Source organism: Mus caroli, chromosome 7 (genome assembly GCF_900094665.2).
Source record: "Mus caroli chromosome 7, CAROLI_EIJ_v1.1, whole genome shotgun sequence".
Taxonomy (NCBI): Eukaryota; Metazoa; Chordata; class Mammalia; order Rodentia; family Muridae; genus Mus; species Mus caroli.
This window is the reverse complement of record NC_034576.1, coordinates 53,284,837-53,304,594: the sequence shown is the minus strand read 5'-3', so window position 1 is coordinate 53,304,594 and position 19,758 is coordinate 53,284,837. Positions and strand designations below refer to the sequence as shown.

At 43.3% G+C, this 19,758-nt stretch overlaps 1 protein-coding gene across 1 annotated transcript in view; it reads right to left on the bottom strand.

Moving 5' to 3' along the window:
- Nell1 (neural EGFL like 1) overlaps positions 1-19,758 on the bottom strand; it is an 807,173-nt gene that overhangs the window by 570,094 nt on the left and 217,321 nt on the right. The window contains exons 8-10 of the mRNA XM_021166735.2: positions 16,120-16,254; positions 14,911-15,013; positions 3,177-3,250 (exon numbers count right to left, since the gene is read on the bottom strand). Of these exons, the coding sequence (XP_021022394.1) occupies positions 3,177-3,250; positions 14,911-15,013; positions 16,120-16,254 (312 nt within the window). The remainder of the gene's footprint in view (positions 1-3,176; positions 3,251-14,910; positions 15,014-16,119; positions 16,255-19,758) is intronic.

Genomic DNA, 19,758 nt, shown 5'->3' with positions numbered 1-19,758 from the left:
ATAGCATTGGAAATGTAAATGAGCTAAATACCTAATAAAAATGGAAAAAAAATAAAAAATAAAAAATAATAATAAATAATAAAAGAATGTTAAATGATATTGTAAATGACTCATTTATCTGTGGACAGGGTAACTTATAAATATTTACAAAAAGCCAAGAAATAACTCACTTTTCAAAACAGGGTGAAATTATTCCTATAAATACACACACATGCACAACACACACATACTCACACACATGCATGCTTGCATGCATGCACATATAGCTTATGCAAAGAGGTCTCTGGACCAATTTTCTTCTAACTCATCAATCCTCAAATAGAATACAGAGTGTCTGTTTCATGTTCTGCCCATTTCATGCTCTGATCATCTCTGATGACAAGGATGTAGTCAAAAAGAAGACTTTGGAGAGAGTCACCCAAGGCCTCTGCTCAAAATGCAAAAAGCAATAGGTTTAATGAGTGTCAGTCCTGTGGCTTATGCTGTGATCACAGAGAGTGGGCAGAATTGATTTTAATCATCCCACCTTTCCCTGGGGTAGGAGAGGAAACCAAAGGCAGAATCTAAATTCATTGTCCTCCCCAGAAGGGAACCTATTTACAGAGACCATGCCATCTTTAATTGTACTCAAGGAAGGTAGACAAGGCCATGTGAGGCAAAAACAATTCATGTTCACTGCAGATTTAATGCCAAGCACCACATTTTCTCCTCCGTGTATTCAACATCCCCCATTGTGACGTGCCTGTCTTAGGATGGAGACCATGCCAGCTCCCAGGCCTGGGAGCTTCTTAGTTGATAAGGAGACAAAAAGTCCTCACTGCTATCTCATCTGCACCATTGATCCTGGCAAAAGATCCACAGCCAGCATCTATTGGTACAGAGATACCAGCCCCAGTGTCATTCAGTTGCTACCTAAAGTCCTAGCCAAAAGCAATATGAAGGAGGAAAGAGCTTACTTTATTTGGTTCACAGTTCCAGGTTATCAGCCATCATTGCAGAAAGGTCAAGGCAGGAACTTAAAATACCACATCCACAGTCAAGAGCAGAGAGAGACACAAGCATACCCCATGCCACCTGCCTGCTGGCTTCTGTGCTCAGCTAGCCTTAAGAGCTCTTACAGGTCAGGGCCTAATACATGAAATGGTGCTGCCCACAATGGGCTGGGGTAATTAACAAAACATTTCCCACAGACATACCCATAGGTCAACCTCATCAAGATAATTTATCAACTGAGGCTTTATCTAAGTGATTCTAGGTTATACACTTTGATGTTTACAACTAACAATCACACTACCCCCACCTGTGTTACCACCAAACTGGCTGAACCAACCATTTCTGCCAGGCCTGATGCCAGACAGGGAAGGATAATGAGGAACACAAAGATGAGTTCAAGGGGATCAACCCTTAGAAGATGTTTCTAGTAAGAGAAAGATACAGGAGAAAGCCTTTTTTCCTAGGCCCCATAAAAGAAGAGATTTGGGCTCTTCTTTCATTGGGATCTCTTTGAATGCCCAGTAAGTCTCTAAATACTTTGTTCTGTTCAAAGTTTAAAATACATTCTTCCTTTTCTCTTGGGATGTGAGGAAAAGAAAAGCACATAAGTAAAAAAGCATTTAAAAAGATGTCTACAAAGCAGTTCACTCAGCATTTCTGGCTACACCTCACAAAACCAGCCTTGGTCTGTGGCCACACAGCAATACATTTTTCTCTTCTTCCTTTCCCTCCACATCCCTTCCTGTCTGCCCCTTCCTCCCACTGTCCAAGCTCCGACTCCTCATCACTAACAAAGAATATATAAGTGAAGTATTAAGTCAAACGTCCTGTGCCTCAAGTTTTGTTCTCCAGGGCCCTAAATCACATGGGTAAGCAGTACTTTTCCTTTGCTGTCTTCTCTGTTCATGCGGGCGGGCGAGGAGACGGCTGTCTGGTCAGGCAGCCCAGCTGAAGGCTGGAACAACTTTTGTACTGACATTCATCTGCATTCCTCTAGGATGCAGTGAGCAAGCTAAGAAGAGGGAAAATGGAAAGACAGAAGTGCTTTAACTTAATCTTCTGCTTCCACTGTCTCCCAGTTGTCTCTTAGTAAGAACCAACAAAGGGAATCGGAACTTCACCGAAGTCCATGTTACTACAGACTTTTGATCTGTTGACACGATGCCACTCTGTCAAAGGATACAAACTTACTCTCATACTTTCCAGAGATCAAAAGTAAGGTCACTGGGTAGAGGTTATAAAAAGGTGGATTTTCACCAAATCAAAGGAATTTGCTACTTACTAATGGTTTCTAGTCAGGGAATGAGCTACTTGTGTTAATAAATGCCAGTCAAGGTATAGGCAATTGGACATGGTTATTTTCACAGAAAACTGTATCAGAGTCTCTACTGTGATAGTTGGTCTCTAAGGACACATACTCCTGGGAACCATGCCTTCTCACCATCCTCCTTAATAATAAATCTGAAGCAGTCAAATACAAATAATAGAATGAAGAGGGGACGATGCTACACAGCTTTGGAGACTAGGTCATAGGAAACATTGGATCTTTCATGTTGGTCTTTTGGGTAGATTTGTTCTGAGGAAACGTACTCTCCACATAAGAAATGTCTCAGACCATTATTCCATAAGAAAGTATGTACATAGCCATGCATGAGGAAGGGGAGAGTCTGTTTCAATTGTCTTAGAGATGCATAAAGAAGTCATCTTGGGCGTCCAACATCCTGACTTGTGCAGTCAACATAGGATTCTACCTCCAATAGTCAAAACATTGCAACTACATTGAGACTCCAAGTAAGAACTATACATCTGATGGCATGCAACATATACAACTACAAGAGATCATTCTTTGACCACTTGTGGAGCTTGGCCCAGTCAGGATGGTATCACCTACTCCCTTGCCTACCAACACATCATGTTTCCTCAGGGTCACCTGTCAACATCCCCATCTACAGCAACTCCTGTCTCATTTTCCTTTTCACAACCTTCCCATACTGACTGCTTCTCAAGGCATGTTACACACTTGAATGCAAGCTAGTCACACATTGGTGTCTAGATCCACCTTGACTCCAGCCCATTAACTCTACCCCTCAGGAACCCACTTAGGCCAACATGCCCCACAGAGGAACACCACAAGTCTATCTTCTCTGTTCTGTGGAAATGACAGGGACCGTGGATAAACTTACTCGACATTCCCGGCAGGTCTTGGTTAAAATCCGTTGGCCCTCAGCAAGAACTTTTCCTCCATAGATACATTTTGCTGCAAGAAAACAAAAATACAGTTCATGCCTATTCATGCTATGCTACAAAACATCCTTAGAGTCTCCTTCTGAAGCTAACAGATCCCACAGATTCACTGAGTCTAAGTGATATAAACTTCATCTAATGTAAGGCATGGAAAGAGGTGCATGCAAAGCCCCTGAAGCCCTCAGCCAGACCTTTTGAGTTTACCTCACCTTCATACCAAAGCAAAATAAGTGGGGGAAAAAATCCAAAGGATAAATTTTGGGTTGAATGTTTTGTAGGTGGGTTGGTGTCCCTATCACTCCATTGGAATTCCTGCCTGGCTACAGGAGGTAACCTCTTCAGGTTCCATATCCCCAATGCTGTGAGTCAAAGCTAAGGTCATTGATTCCTGGGTGCCTACCTTATCCCAGGTCTCTGTCTCATCCTGGAGATGCCCCCTACCTCCCCACCCCATGAGATGCAGATTTCTATTCATTCTCATGGACATCTGGCCATCCCTCCTGTCCCTCCCCACACCTGATCATGAACACCCTCCCATTCCCCTCCCCATCTCCTCTCCTACCCAATCCCCCCCTCCATCTGACACTCATGAATATTTTATTCCCCCTTCTAAGTGAGATTCAAGCATCTTCATTTGTGCCTTCCTTCTTGTTTAACTTCTTTGAGTCTGTGGAGTGTAGCATGGTTAACCCGTGTTTTAGGGCTAGTATCTACCTATAAGTGAATACATAGTGTGTATGTCCTTTGGGTACTGGGTTATCTCACTCTCAAGAAACGTTGGGACAGGAAATGGAACAGAGACTGAGGAAATGGCCAACCAATAACTGGCCCAACTTGAAACCCATCCCATAGACAAGCACCAATCCCTGACACTGTCAATAATACTCTTATTATACTGGCAGACAGGAGTCTAACATGGCTGTGCTCTGAGAGACTGCCCCCAGAAACTGACTCAGACCAATGCAGATACCCACAGCCAAATGGTGGATGGAGTTTTGAGACTGGAACTCCTATAGAAGAATAGGAGGAAGGATTGTGACCCCAAAAGGGGATAGGAACTCCATAGGAAGATTAACAGAGCCCAACTAGCCTGGTGGACCCTTGGGGCTCTCAAAGACTGAACAATGAACCAAAAAACATACAAGTGCTGGAATAAGGCCTCCTTGCACACATGTAGCAGAAGTTCAGCTTGGTCTTCATGAGGGTCCCAAACAAGTGGAGGGGAGGTGCAATCCAAAATGTTGTTGCCTGTACATGGGACATGTTCTAGCTGGGCTGCCTTGTCTGGCCTCAGTGGGAGACGATCCACTTAGCCTCACAGAGAGTTGATTTGCCAGGGTAGTCAGCCCCCATCCCCTCAGAGGAGAAGGGGAGGGACAATGGGGAAGGATTTTGGGAGAGTATGACCAGGAGGGGGCAGTGATGGGGATGTAAAGTGAATTAGTAAGACAGACAGATGGACAGACAGACAAAAAGGTGTGTGTGTGTATGTGTGTGTGTGTGATTGTGTGTGTGTGAGTGTGTGTGTGTGTGTGTGTATGTGTGTGTGTGTGATTGTGTGTGTGTGAGTGTGTGTGTGTGTGTGTGATTGTGTGTGTGTGAGTNGTGTATGTGTGTGTGTGTGATTGTGTGTGTGTGAGTGTGTGTGTGTGTGTGTGATTGTGTGTGTGTGAGTGTGTGTGTGTGTGTGTGCTCATGAGTACAGGTAGAAGCATGCGTATGTGGTAGCTTTATGTCAACATCAGATATCTTCCTCTGTCCCTCTCCATCTTATTTGTTGAGACAGGGTCTCATACTAGACCTGGCACTCACTGATTCAGGTAGATTGACCAGCCAGTGACCTCCAGGATCTGCCTGACTCTGCCTTTCCAGAGCTGCCACTACATGGCCACACCCAGCTATTTATTTGAATACTGGGAATCTGAACTCATGTCCTCATACTTGTTAGTGTATGTTCTGAGCCACTCCCCACCCCAGACCAGTCAGCAGTAGTTTTGGTGCAGACAGTCCTGCTACCAGGTGTGCCTCTGGGTAAAAGGCAGATATTCTGTTCATCAGAACTTTCCACGACACTGAGGATCCCCTCTGTGCTTCTTTAAGATCCTGAGAGGACAGTGCCCTGAGCCCAGATACACTTAATCATATTCAGACAAGTAAGACAATCAAGCCAACCTGGCCAACTGTGACATCAGCACACTGGAGACGAGGCCTTGAGAAAGGTGACCTGTGTGGGTTAACGCGGAGGGCAGAAAGTGGAAGTCAGCCTTGTAGAGTGTTTCAAAGAGAAACAGCTCAATTGAGATTCTGCCAGGGCTCGAGCCTTGGCTTCACTTTCTGATTCATTTTAAGCATTTGCCGAATATGTCAATTTGCTATGACCTCTCTCTGAGTCTACTAGATTTTTCCAGCCCCTTCAAGAGGAAACAGAAAAAAAAGGTCTGATTGAACTCTTTCCTGGCCTGATAAGGGCCCTCTAGCCCCAGCTCTCTGGAGAAACAGAAATAAATACACACTTGCCTTTAGTTCATAAAACAGCTTCACCTCTCAGGCCTTGTCTGTATCTATTAAAGTTGGGTTGATTAACTTTGGTAGTTCCCTGGCTCTGCAGTCTTCTCATTCTCATCCAATGTTCATATTCATAGAGCCTTGTAAGCATCTGCCCAGCGCTCATCATCACAGAAAGTGAAGAGCCCAGAAACCAATGCCGCTTTTCCTAACATGTCCCTTCTGTAAGGTACATACTTTGACATGATGCCCAGAGCCCTCTGTGACAACTGACATATTTATACAGCTGTTGGAACAGTGTTACCCAACAGGCCTCAGCCAACTGTCGATCTATGCTGGGCTATGGATAGCCACTTTGCCCAAAGTCAAGACTCCTTACTAAACCAGCCCAAATCTGATAAAGCATTGATAACATGACACAAAGTCCTGCCTTCTTGGGTTGACTTAGGACAACTCCTAGAGGCCATTTTGAGGATCCCAGTGGGAAGAACTGAGGCATTTGCTACGAGTATCTGGCCAACAAACTTCTTCTGCTGATTCTGCATCTTCAGCACCCATTCTGATACATAACTGATCCTGTGTGCCTTTTCTAATGAAGCATGTGGAAATCTCCACGGTAGACTGGTCCTGGTCCACGGCTGGACTGCAGCAACCCACACACCCAGCTGCACCTTAGTGCTCTCTTCTCAGTGAATGGCACCACTGTCTACCCCAGCTCCTTCTACATATGCTTCTTACTCAATCTTGTGTCTGGTGGGGAACCAAGTCAGAGCAATGCTTCCTGCTCAAGTTATGCTTCTCCATTCTGCACTCTCACCTTCATTCAGACCATCAGTGCCCCTCTTCTCTGCTGCTACCAAACCTTCCTGTTTTAACCTCAGCCTTCCCCAGTCCTCCCACAGACAACTGAAAAGGCACTGTGGTCTGTCAGCTTTTCCTGATCTCTCAAAACATCAAAAACTTACCAATCCCTGTGCAACTATAAATACTCATACCCCACCTATGTCACAGCTATGCTCTCTTTCTCTCACTACCAAGCATTGCACATATTCTTGTCTTCTATAGAAATGCTCAGATCTCCATTATTCCCTGACACCCTCTGTCTTAGTTGAGGTTACTATTGCTGTGAAGGAACACCACGACTAAAAGCAATGAGGTGAGGAAAGGGTTTATTTGGGTTACTCTTCTACATCATTGTTCTTCATTAGAAGGAGTCAGAACAGGAACTCAAACAGGGCAGGGACCTGGAAACCAGAGCCCATGGATGGGTGCTGTTTACTGGTTTGCTGCTCATGGCTTGCTCAGCCTGCTTTCTTATAGAATCTAGGACCACCAGCTTGGGGGTGTCACCATCCATAATGGGTTAAGCATTTCCCCCATCAATCACTAACTAAGAAAATACTCTACAGGTTTGTCTACAATCAGATCATATGGAGGCATTTTCTCAATCAAGACTCCATCCTCTCAAATGACTATAGCTTGTGGAAAGCTGACTTAAATGTTTTCTTACTTCAAGAGGTAAGAACCAGGGCACATTCATGATCTGAACAAAGTAAAACCAAACTTTAAAAATATGAGTAACTCAGTGTTTACTATCTGGGATTCACTCATGATCTTCTGGGCTTCTGAAAGGCCTTGGGTCACCTCTCTGGCTCATTTTCTGCAACACACTTAGCTTGTCTTCCTATGTAAACTTTGGCTGGCTCCACTCCAGCTCTGTTGCTATTCTTGATGTTTATCCTATGGCACTGGTGTCCCAAAAAAAAATGCTTGGTACCTCTGCTTCAACTTGAATGCACTTTGATTAATCACCTCTCCTGAGCTCTCTTCACAGTGCCAAGCCTCAGTTTCTCTCTATGATGCCTTCAGTTCTGGAGCTTACTACTGCGGCTGTACTCCTTCTCCAGTGGCCTATCCTGGCTTCTCACAGTACCAAATTTGAGCTGCTTTTCATGAACCCTCCATGCCTCCAAAACCATTACCACCTGGGTAACTACGACCAAGTTTGGCTGTCAATAAAATGTACAACCTTGGTCAGCTCTGGAACACAGCTTCTCTGTGCTGACTCTCAGGAACCATTTCCCAGAAGAATTCACATCAGTGATGCTAGTCTCTTCTTAATCACTGCTAAATTCTCAGCCCCAGCTGAGAGTATCAAGTATCCAAGCAAAGCAAAGGATTCACTTTAGTAGTTCTGCTATCATCTTAACCACAGCTAATTCTTCCATCCCAGCTAGCCAGAAACACAGATTCTCAACTCAGAATAGCTTGCTCAGCCAGCTCTTTTATAGAAACCAAGATCACCAGTCAGGAATGGAACCACTCACAATAGGCTGAGCTCTCCAATATCAGTTAATAATCAAGAAAATGCCCCACAGCATTATCTTCACCCCAATTTTTAAAATCATTTTTAATTCAGTTTTTTTTTTACTTATTCACCTTATATCCCACTTACTGCCTCACTCCCAGTCACCCCTCCCATAATCCCTCCCCATCCCCCTTCCCCTTCTCTTCTGAGAGGGTGAGGTCCCCTGGTTATCCCCTCACACTTCAAGACTCTGTGAAGCTAGGTGCATCATCTCCCACTGAGGCCAAACAAAGCAGCCCATCTCGTAGAACATATCCCATGCACAGACAACAGCTTTTGGGATAGTCCCTGTTCCAGTTGTTTCATATCCACATGAAGACCAAGCTGCACATCTGCTACATATGTGCGTGGAAGTCTAGGTCCAGCCTGTGTATGTTCTTTGGTTGGTTGTTCAGTCTCTGAGAACCACAAGGGTCCAGGTTAGTTGCCTCCTATGGAGTTCCTATCCCCTCTGAGGCCTGCAATCCTTCCTCCTAGTCTTCCACAAGAGTCCCCAAGCTCCCTCCACTGTGTACACCCCAATCTTATGGAGACATTTTCTCAATCTAGGTTCTCTTCTCTCGATTGTGTCAAGTTGACATAAACCAACCAGCATACCATCCCAACACTACACCCATCCACTTCTATTTTTAACATATACCCATCCTTTTTCATAGTTCTAACATATACCCATCTGTTTCCACCCTTATAACATATATAGCCATACATTTCTATCCTCCCAATTTCTATATCAGTTTTCAGCCTTCCAAGGTATTTACCCATCCATTTGCATCTTTCAACATATAAACTCATCCATTTCCTCCCTCTCAGCCTATATACTTACCCATTTCAACACTCTCAAACATATATGCCCCATCTGCCTCCATATATAGCCATCCATATCACTCTCGATAGATAGATAGATAGATAGATAGATAGATAGATAGATAGATAGACAGACACATAGACAAATAGACAGACATAGATCTATTTTAACGATGTCCTATCTTCTCTTAAGAAGTGTGTTGTGTGTGTCTGCCTGTCTGTCTGTCTGCCTGCCTGCTGTCTGTCTGTATTGTATTTGTAATGTCAATTCATAATTAGGTGGATAGGTACAGGGTGGGAGCATGCTCACATCTGTGCACAGGAAGGCCCAAGGTCAATATCAGGTCTCTTTCCTCTGTTTGCTCTCACCTTTATTTTTTGAAAGTCTTTCACTAAACATGAAAATCATCAATTTAGCTAGGCTAGGGAGCCAATGAGCTTCAGGAATCTGCTTGTCTCTGTATATAGACATGGATGAACCTCACAGGTTCATGCCACTATGTCCAACATTTCCATGGGCTCTGGGGATCCTAGCTCTTGTCCCCATGCTTGTAAAGCAAGCAATGCACAGACTAAGCCATCTCTCCAACCCCAGGAAGTTGATCTTGAGCCTGAACCCTAATTAACTCTTCTACTTGCTGTTTCTATTGTTCTGTGGACCACACCCTAGCAGAGTATATATCACATTGTATCTTAACTACACACAGAGCATATGTCACATTGTATCTTAACTACACACTTAATTTTACATCTTTCCCACTGTCACCTCCATGAGAATCAGAACTGTGTAGGCATAATTGTAAATCCCACCTCAAGCTCAGTGCCTCTCTGGGCTTATTGTTGACTAGAAATGATAAATACCACTTCTACTTCAATCTAATGAGCTCTAGTGAGTAGTAAAAAAACAACAACAAATCTCCTGGCCTGCTAGGAGTTATTTCTGCTCCTCCATAGAGCTTTAAACATCCAACAGTTTCAAAGCAAGTGCAGCAACAATAACAACACCTAAATAGTGGAATGAAACAGTTCCCTAACTGATTCTTTCCTTGTTTTTTTTTTTTTTTTTAATGTAAAAAAAATCTTTTATGCCACAGTGTTCTAGATAAATCAGTGACTGTGACTCATTGCTCCTAATGACACTCTGGGTCCCCTCACCCCATTGGTTTACACAGGAAGAACCCATCTCCAAGACCCTGGGATTCCTGTGTGATAAATTCCCATACTTCTAAAAGACAGCAGCTGCCAACTTGGCGAGGTGGCTTGTTCCAGAGTGACAGTTCTGCTAAACACACTCCCGTCGACACTGCCATCTGTTTCTTGGCATGGACTGGGTAATGCAGAAATTCTCCTTTTCTTTCCCTTTGGCCCCTTGCCACTCCACAATGGTATTAACACGCTTGCTACCCTGTCTTGAAACATTCGGCTGGCTCCTTTCTTTTCTGGCAGGCTCATCCAAAAATCCTATATAGAGATAAAAATGCCCTACTGTTTATGCCACACTCAGAGACACATCCTGCATCCACCAGACTGCTATAAAAAATAAATGTCTGCTGAATTTTATGCTGTCACATCATAGGGAGCTTTGGGGCCTGGGGAATGACACCAGCCTAGGTCTATATGTCTCCACCAGTTGCGGCTGTGTCAAGGTACAGAAAGTGCATATGATATGGATGCCAGGTGTCCACAAAATAACCTCCGACAACTTTTGGGATTGGAAAGTCCCCCTGCATTCATATTCTCCCCCACTGCTCTGATAGCATCCCTTCCTTCACTGTCATCTCCTTCTTTATGGATAACACCAGTCCTCATTATCAAACCTCTTAATCTGCAGCCAAAAGACTTATTTTTGATGTCTGAGGAAATTCAAGCGCAAGGTGAGTCAGGCCCTACTGCCTTTGGCTGGGCACTGGAGAATTCATTCCTACAGCTTTCAGTGTGGGCAGAAATGCAAATGGATACCCGGAGCCCTTCATGTCACACCAGGGACGTGCAAAGTAGAGGATTTCACAGTGTCCAACCATGAAATTGAAACCCAGCCCCAGCACACACTTCCTTGTGATGTCAGAAACAAGCATACTGGGCATTTAAAGACAGTTTATTGTTCCTTTTGCACCCACCGACATCTGGGCCTTTGGATGTGACCTTGATTTCTTGAGTTTGGGGACTGGACACTCTGGCCACTTGGGTGCACACTGAATGAACAATTAACAAGTGCTAGTTTTTTGACCCTGTCAGAAAGGCACAAGAGGTTCCTCTGTCCACATTCAGATCTTCATTCCCTCACACATGTCAGCCGTCCCTGGGCACTTGGTGACTTTGACATAGCACTCTGCTTCACACTAAAAGAACCTTACAGATCAGAAGTACTAAACATCCAAGGGTCCTACCATCCTCAGTAAATTACTTTGGTGAGCTTACAAACTCCCTCTCTCTGAATAAGATACCCACATCAAACTGGGTATCACCAAGGCATCTCCAACCCACAGATGCCAAACAGAAGACATAATGCACACAAGCATGCACCAAACTGTTTCTTCCCTTTGCCCTGTCTCTGTGCTTCACGTTGCTTGTCTCCCATGGGCTCTCCTTCAAAACGTGTCACCTGCTCACTCGCACAGACACTCATATAAATCAATGCTTATAGGCCAGGTCCTTTAGCTGTCACTCACAGCCATCCCTTCTCTTTTTCTCCCTAGGCAGTCTATCTGCTTGCCCATCATTTTCATATGGAATATGTCCAAGTCTCAGGCTTGGCCACTGCCTCCAGCTCGGTTAACACGGTGCCCTTTCTTAAATCACTTTTCTGAGTGTTCCATAGCCCTGCCTTAAAACTTCATTTAAAAAAATATATGCCTGTATGTGTGCACCTGTGTAAGTTTATGTATACCACATGCATGTAGGTGTCCAAGAAGGCAACAGGGTATCAGATCCCCTGGAACTGAGGTTATAAGCAGTTGTGAGCTATGGATGCTGGAAACCAGACCCAAGTTCTCTGCAGAGCAGCCAGGGCTCTTATCCACCGAGCCATCCATCCACACAGTGCCACCCACCATCACCCACCACCCGAAAAACTTAAGTTTTTTAAAATATCATTATATTTAATTTCTTTCTTTTTCATTTTTTATTTATTCACTTTATATCCTGGTCACAGCCCCCCTCCCTCCTCTCCTCCGAGTCCCACCCTCACAAATCCCTCCCCCACTAACCCCTCCTCTTCTTCATAGAGAAGAGGAACACACACCCCACCCCACCCCACCCATGCTGCCTTGGGTATGTCCCCACCCTGGGACATCAATTCACTGCAGGATTAAGCACATCCTCTCCCACTGAGGCCTGACCAGGCAGTCCAGCTAGGGGAAGAAAATGCAGTGGTAGACAACAGAGTCAGAGACAGCCTCTGTTCCAGTTGTTAGGGGACCCACATGAAGACCAAGCTGCATATCTGCTACAAATGTGTAGAGGGCCTAGGTCCAGCCCCAAGATGCTCTTTAAAATCGTTAATTTTTAAGTTAAAAACACCAATTCTGTGTTTAATTCTCTTGGCCTTTTTTTAACCTGTGTGTTTCCCTCTGACAGGTATGTTCTTACTCACATGGGTACCTAAAACGTTCCTACTAATTTCTAAATATACTGCTAAGCTGTTATTGTGAACATTCCTAAACATGCCTGTGTCCACACTGCACTACAACTGCCCCACTTCACTTCTGGACACTGGGACTTGTGCCTAGCTCAAGGGAAGATTCTTTCAGAGCCCAAACCAGACTCCCAAACCCAAAACTACCTAACAGAGATTTGTATTTAAAATCTAATAAGAAATAGAGAGTCTTTCAAGCCAGAAGGTCTCAACCTCTTTAACTTTAGAGTTATATTAAATATTAATCTATTGTGTTCATATTCCCAGTGAATCTCTGAGCATCAAAATATCATCAGAGTTACTGAGAAGTTGAGTTCTATATAACCAACTTGATGTGGACTCTATATAAATATAAAAGTCCAACATTATCTTCAGGTTGTGCTTCAGCATCTTGGAAAAATTGGGCAAATTTCTAGGATTATCTTATAACTTGACAATTCTCAAACGAACTGGAATACAGATAAATGTCCATCTCCCCGATATATGATAAAGAGAATTAATTTCCAAGGCCAGACTAGTCTACAAAGTGAGTTCCAGGACAGCCAGGGCTACGCAGAGAAATCCTGTCTCAAAAAACCAAAAAAGAAAAAAAAAAAGAGAAGACAAGAAAAGAGAGAGAGAGAGAGAGAGAGAGAGAGAGAGAGAGAGAGAGAGAGAGAGAGAGAGAGAATGAATTATATGTAACCAAGGCCTTGGGGGCCAGCAAGATGGCTCAGCAGGTAAAGGCACCTCCTGCCAAGGTTGATTGATACATGAGCTCATTCCCTGGACATATATGGCCGAAGGAGAGAACTGACAGCCAGGGTTGTCCTCTGACTCCTGCATGCACCTACACACACACTACATAAATAAATGTAAAGGGGTCTCGAGGGTGTCAGTTTGAGGCCCCGTCATTCTACATTGGACAATCTTAGATTAAGGCAATTCAAAATAATCAAAAAATGTGTTTCTGTATGAAGCACATTATCATAGAGTCCTTATAATAATGAAAAGTGGGAAACAACCTGGACTTTGGATAACTGGGAAATGTTTATGCATCAGTGAAACAGTGGGAATCTGAAATTCAGTAAAATAAGATTCATTGTCTTTAAAACTATATCAGATGTATTTAAGCGATAATGGCTAAGTCCGCAAAGCAGAATATACAAATTTCATTTGTCTGTTTGCTTGCCTGCTTTTTGGTTGGTGGATGTTTTGTTGTTGGCATCTTTGAGACAGAGTCTCATATAATCCAAGCCAGCCTCAAATTCACTGTGACTGAAGGTGACCTTGAACTCCTAACCCCTCAGCCTCTGTGTTGCCAATGCAGGAATGCAGGTATTCACCACCCAGCTAGGTTGCCACATTTCTATCTGAAAGTTTTCTCTCTAGATCAGGTGACTTTATGAAAAATCTGCAGGCTCTGTAGGCAGCAAAGCTAGTTTGGGATCCTACTAGCTTTGTGGCCTTGAGAAACTGATTTCATCTAGGCTGAATTGAGTGTCTGGTAAAATGGGTTCCAAACAATGTATGTTACCTTACCATGAGAAGCCAATTCATTGAACAAAAGTGTCCAGCACAGTACAGCACACAGCAGACACATGCAGGCCTCTCTACCTCTTAGCTTACTTTGTGCTCTCTGCAATGGTGGTAAAGAGCAATTTTCTAAGTTCTCTTTTCTATGTATACTTGTGAGTGCCTGTATATATGAATGTGCACCGTGTTTGGTACCAGCACTTGTAAAAGAAGGTGTCAGATCCCTTAGAAATGGAGTTACAGATGGTTGTGAGATGCTGTGTGGGTGCTGGACATTGAATCTGGGTCCTCTACAAGAGCAGCAAGTGCTCTTAACTGCCGAGCTATTCCTCTTGCCTAAAAGGGTTGTTTTTTTTTTTATCATTATTACTTGGGTTGGCCAACACTGAAGATAAATGTTTCAGTGTTTTAAACTAATTTCATACTGAAAATTCTAAAAGGGCACCTTAATAACAAGAGATCTATCCAAATACCTAGAGAAACTAAATACAGAATTTGACTCTTAACTTGATCGTTTAAAATAAAAAGACCAAACCACATAAACTTGGGGGGTTGTACATTCACACTACAAGTCCAGCCTGGTGTTAGAGCCGGGAGAAGCGACTTGATCACTTCAGATGTGAAGAATGGGGGACAGTGATTAGGGTGGGTGGGACAGTGTTTCTGAGGAGGAATAGACTGTGTACACTGTCTGCTGCAATGGCAGGGATTGGACTGTTCAGCCCTTCTTATCCAGCACCAGATCAAATGCCACTGCTTTCATTCACAAATGTTAGTTGGGTCCCAAAACAGAGGGAAATAACTCAAAAAGCACAGAGGATCACTGTGACCCTTGGTGAATACTTACGTCTGCAAACTTTACAACATTGGCCAGAAATGTGCACAGGAAGTGAGTCTGGGGAACAGTTGAGTGGGGGACAGGACATCCTTCGGCACTCCACAGCACCACTCTGAGAAGGGAAAGACAGAGAAAAGGGTCTCTGAGGTGCTCAATTGACACGTCTATTTCTGAGGAAGTTTGCCTCTCTTCTCCAGGACCTCAGGGAGACAGGGCAGTGTGGGGAATTCCCAGGCCCCTCCACAACCACAAATAAAGTATTCTCTGCAGCTGGAATGAACCTCTGTCACCTCAATTACTTTTCTGATAAACATCACTAGCTTCATCCACCTGCCCATGCGGACTAAGTAGATTAGGCAGAAAACAAAAAGCCTATTTCTATGAGAGCATAAATAGCACCTTCAGTAGACCCTGTCAACCATTTTTAAGGCTCTAACAATCCATTTTGTGTTTTCCTAGACAAACAATAGCATTCTTCAGATATTTATCAAGTGATTTCAACTGGACGGAGTATACACACTACTCCGAGGTGAAGCTCTTATGACTTTTCCGAAACTGAAGGAGTTTGCAGATGAGGGATGTTCTGTAAAGTAGGGAGAGGTAGATATCTGAAGTTCTCAGGAACAAACACCTTGCAAAAATACAATACAAATACCAAGAGGCTAATTAAACTGTTAAAAGTTTATGGCGGGAGCTGGAGAGGTGGCTCAGTGTTTGAGAGTGTGCATTACCTTTTCTTAGGATCTGAGCTCAGTTCCCAATATCCATGTTGTTCAGCTTAAAACCACTTAGAACTCCAGCCCTGCGGGAACCCAAAACTTATGGCTCCTGTGGAAACCTACATTCTCACCCACATACTCACATAGAGATGCACTTAAGTGCACATAGTTACAAATAATACAGTTAAATCTTAAAGTGTGTAGTCTCGGGGAAAGAATAAAGAGAATAAAGCTCCCAACTTTAGGGCAGGAAATCAAAGGAATCTCTGCCTCCCTCTACACCTGAATTTCAGACTCAAGATAGTAAGTTACTTAAACGAAGATAGATCAAAGAGTATTAAAAAAAAGAGAAGACTTTACTTTCCAAATATTTGCAAATCGCTAGCGTTATTAAAGGTGAGCGGGTATAATGGAAGTAGCACTATGTGCTAAGTGGCATAGCCACACACTAATCAGCAAGCAGACTTGTGTCCTGATAGAGGACTTAGTAGAGGCTTACTTTGCATGTGCAGTTCCTGCAGTTGTCACCATCTACCCAGGAGTCTTGGTCCCTGTAGAGCAGCCCACTCACTTGGCAGGTCTTCTCACAGTGGCAATTTTCCAGTTGACCAAGTCTCGTCTCTGCATAATTCAGCTGCAGAAAAGATTTAGTGGCTGTAATTTGGGTGATTAGATTGCACTGTTCCAGCAAAGCTAATAGTAATAAGGAGGAAAAAATCCAAGGAAAGAGAGAAAAAAAACATCACTGAGTGGCTTCCTGATCCTTAACAGAATCTGTTTTCTGGTTTTCACACAGGTAAAATCACACTAAATTGAAGACATGCTGTCTCCCGTGGTCTAATGAACATCAAATGAGACATTAAATGGTGTCTCTGGAGCCTTATGGGTATCCATGACAGCGTGTGCTTACAGCACAAACCCACACAGATGTGCTGGCAATGAGAGTGTTCCCAGGAACTGATTAGGATGCTGAGTAGAGATGTAATTGGGAAGCCTCGTGTGCTCACATCTGTCTCCCACCATCCTCTCTGTGTAGTTCACAAAGTGAAGGTGTAACTTCCTCTTGGATAAAAATTCTGGAAACTTGCAACAAGGAAAAAAAAAAGCCAATGGAGAGCTCAGTGTCTTTCCAGGTCAGTGTCCCCAAACAGAATGCCCAGGAATTCATTTGAACATTCAGAGGTAGAGCAGGGGGGGTTGAGAAAACCCTAACTGAGATCAGGAAGAGTTGGTTGATTGGTTGGTTGGTTGGCTGGTTGGTTGGTTGTTTAGTTGGTTGGTTGGTTGGTTGGTTGGTTGGTTGGTTAGTTGGTTGGTTGGTTGTTTAGTTGGTTGGTTGGTTGGTTGGTTGGTTAGTTGTGGGAGAGGAACAGAGATGGCTCAGTGAGTAAAGCACTTGCCAGGAAAGCCTGGGGGGATGAGTTCCCTCCCCAGCACCCAGATCAAAGTTGGGTGCAGCAGTTGTCTATAACCTTAGTGCAAGGGAGATGAAGACAGATCTCTAATGTTCATTAGCCAAGCTATCTGATTCAAGGGGAGATTCTATCTCAAAAATGAGATGAAAATGGGGGAAGAAGACACTGACATGAGCTTCTGGCCTCGAAATGCATACAGAGAGGGGGGAGTTGGGAGAGGGAGAGGAGAACGAAGAGGAAAAAGAAGAAAGAAGAACTCAAATGTAGCACTTTGGTTGGGGTGACACCCATATAGAAGACTGACTCAACTTCCCCACCCCCTACTTCCTTCACATAAAGTGTTATAGAAGGAATCAAGCACCAACTCCCAATTTTCTCTTTTCTTTCTAAATCACACCTTCTCTACCAGTGCTTTGCATGTTTCCCTTAGAAACCAGAGCAGCCTTGGAACCAGCTATCACTATTGCAAGCCGGTGTCTTAAGTATAATGGTGATCCTGGGAAACACCATCTTTCTTTGATCAATAATGTGTAACAGTTTTATACATTTATATAATAAATTTGAGTCATTTTCACATGCATCCTTTTCTCCTCCCTCATCTCCCTCTCTCTCCCTCTTTTTCTTAACAAGACCTCCTCCTCTTTCCACAGCTCTTTTCTATGTGTGAGACCTTGAGTTTAACTGTAGCTTCTTACCCAAGAGTGTGTGGGAGTTTCAGATCACCAGTGGATATCCTATTGAAGTCAATGAGGCACACCCCCAACAACTATCAACAGTCAGTTTCATGATCTCTCCCTGTGCTTCTAAACACCATTACTCTCCGAAAACACAGTCCATGCATAATTCTAACCTATAGTATGGTCATTTGTGGCCATTTCTTTCATCCTTTTCCTCCGAGCACTTGTAATTTCTCAGGGGAAGGTGTCCTTTGTTGGCTCCTATGGTAAGATGCAAACGACAGAGAAAGCAGACCCCTCAACTACCTACATGCTCCATGTTCACCCTGGAGCTGAGAACTGACAGACTTGCTTTAAACCCCCTATAGGTCCTTCTAATATGTATGATCTTTACTTAAAGCTCCAGCCTAATTATAGAGTTTCTAGAATCTATGGTAATTAAGATCTTTGGGAATTCTTTAGGAAGCACAGATAAAATACACTTCCAAGACATTGGCGACTCTAAGTAACCAAGCCACATACACATCAAAGATAATGAAATGACAGCTCATCACTCACTATATTTACTCCATCTATTAGCCCCCGTAGTTCCTACATGAGCTGGGGATGAGCAAAAACAGAGATGAACTAGATATACTTGCTAAAAGTAGCTTCAAATGGGACTTGTGAGCTCAACAGGAAGTGGGTGTGCCTTCAGTGTGAAAATCTAGAACAACTCTAGCATCTGTGTAACACCAGGAAGGAAAGTCCTTCAAGCCCCCATGATCTGAGAGGGAGCTTTACCGAATGAAGTTCTGTGACATGGGAGCTTATCTGAGGTCAGCCTTTGTGATGACCAGTGTCCATCCAACAAAGCTGAGCTATGTTCATCTGTGAGGCTCCAGTTCTAAGAAAACTTCATTTTTAATGTAATGCATCTTGTTTTCCTGTCTGAACTTTCTTTTGACTTTTAATATGTTTAGTTCTGTCTAGCAACATGGAAAAGCCCTAATCTGTATAATAAGGAGAGTGTAATAAACAGATAACAAAGGCAAAGGGATATTAAGGTAAAAAAATCTAATTTTTCAAAGGCATTTAATATGTAATCTTGCCTTCTTTTCCTCTGCTAAATCCTATAACAACAATAAAGGAGAAAAACAGCTCTGAGTCAAAAGAAATGAATTACATTTTCTGCCATTGGTGGAGCATGCTGAATTTATACAAATTCATTTTGAAAAGCTATTTCTACACAACTGTCTCTCTCTCTCTCTGAGGATGCCTGAGATCCCAGATAGATACAGTCTCAGGTCTGCATCTCCATTGTGTTTACCTTTGTTCTCGCACTTATCTAAGCAACCACAGACTGAATCATTTATTCCTACCTCTAGACATTCGAAGACAGACAGCGGCGGGCTTTTTCACAGGAAGAGGTCAATGAATGGATCCGAGTACATTAGTCATACAGTAAATTGCCTTTCTGCTTTGAAGTACTATCTGATGCTTGTTATATGGATGGGAGGAAATGTAAATCTTCTATTGTTAAGCCTGCAATCCTAATTGGAAAAATCATCCCTGAGTTCCTCAAACAAGAAAGGTCCCCAAATTAAATATGTTATAGCTTGAAATGCTACTCTGCGTGGAACTTGACTTGCCTACACAAATTCCAGACATAAACAAACATAATCAAGAAATTCCAACTCTAGGAGCTGGAAAGTTGGGATAACAAGTAAGGCTGCTTGGTGCCAAGCATAAAGAACTGAGTTCCATCACCAGAAAACACACAATGGAAGGGGAGAATGACTCCTGATGGTGGTTAGCTAACCAACACATGGGCATTGTGCCACACGCATATGTGTGCGTGCAAACATAAACTAAATAAACACATTTTCAAAAGGAATTCCCATTCATAGAAAATCTAGCTAGCTCTGATTAATGTCTTAGAACTCAGTATCACCGAACTCCAAAAACTAAACACTAAAATACCAACAATGATCTAGTGATTGCCATATCCAGGGATCCATCCCATGATCAGCTTCCAAACGCTGACACCATTGCATACACTAGCAA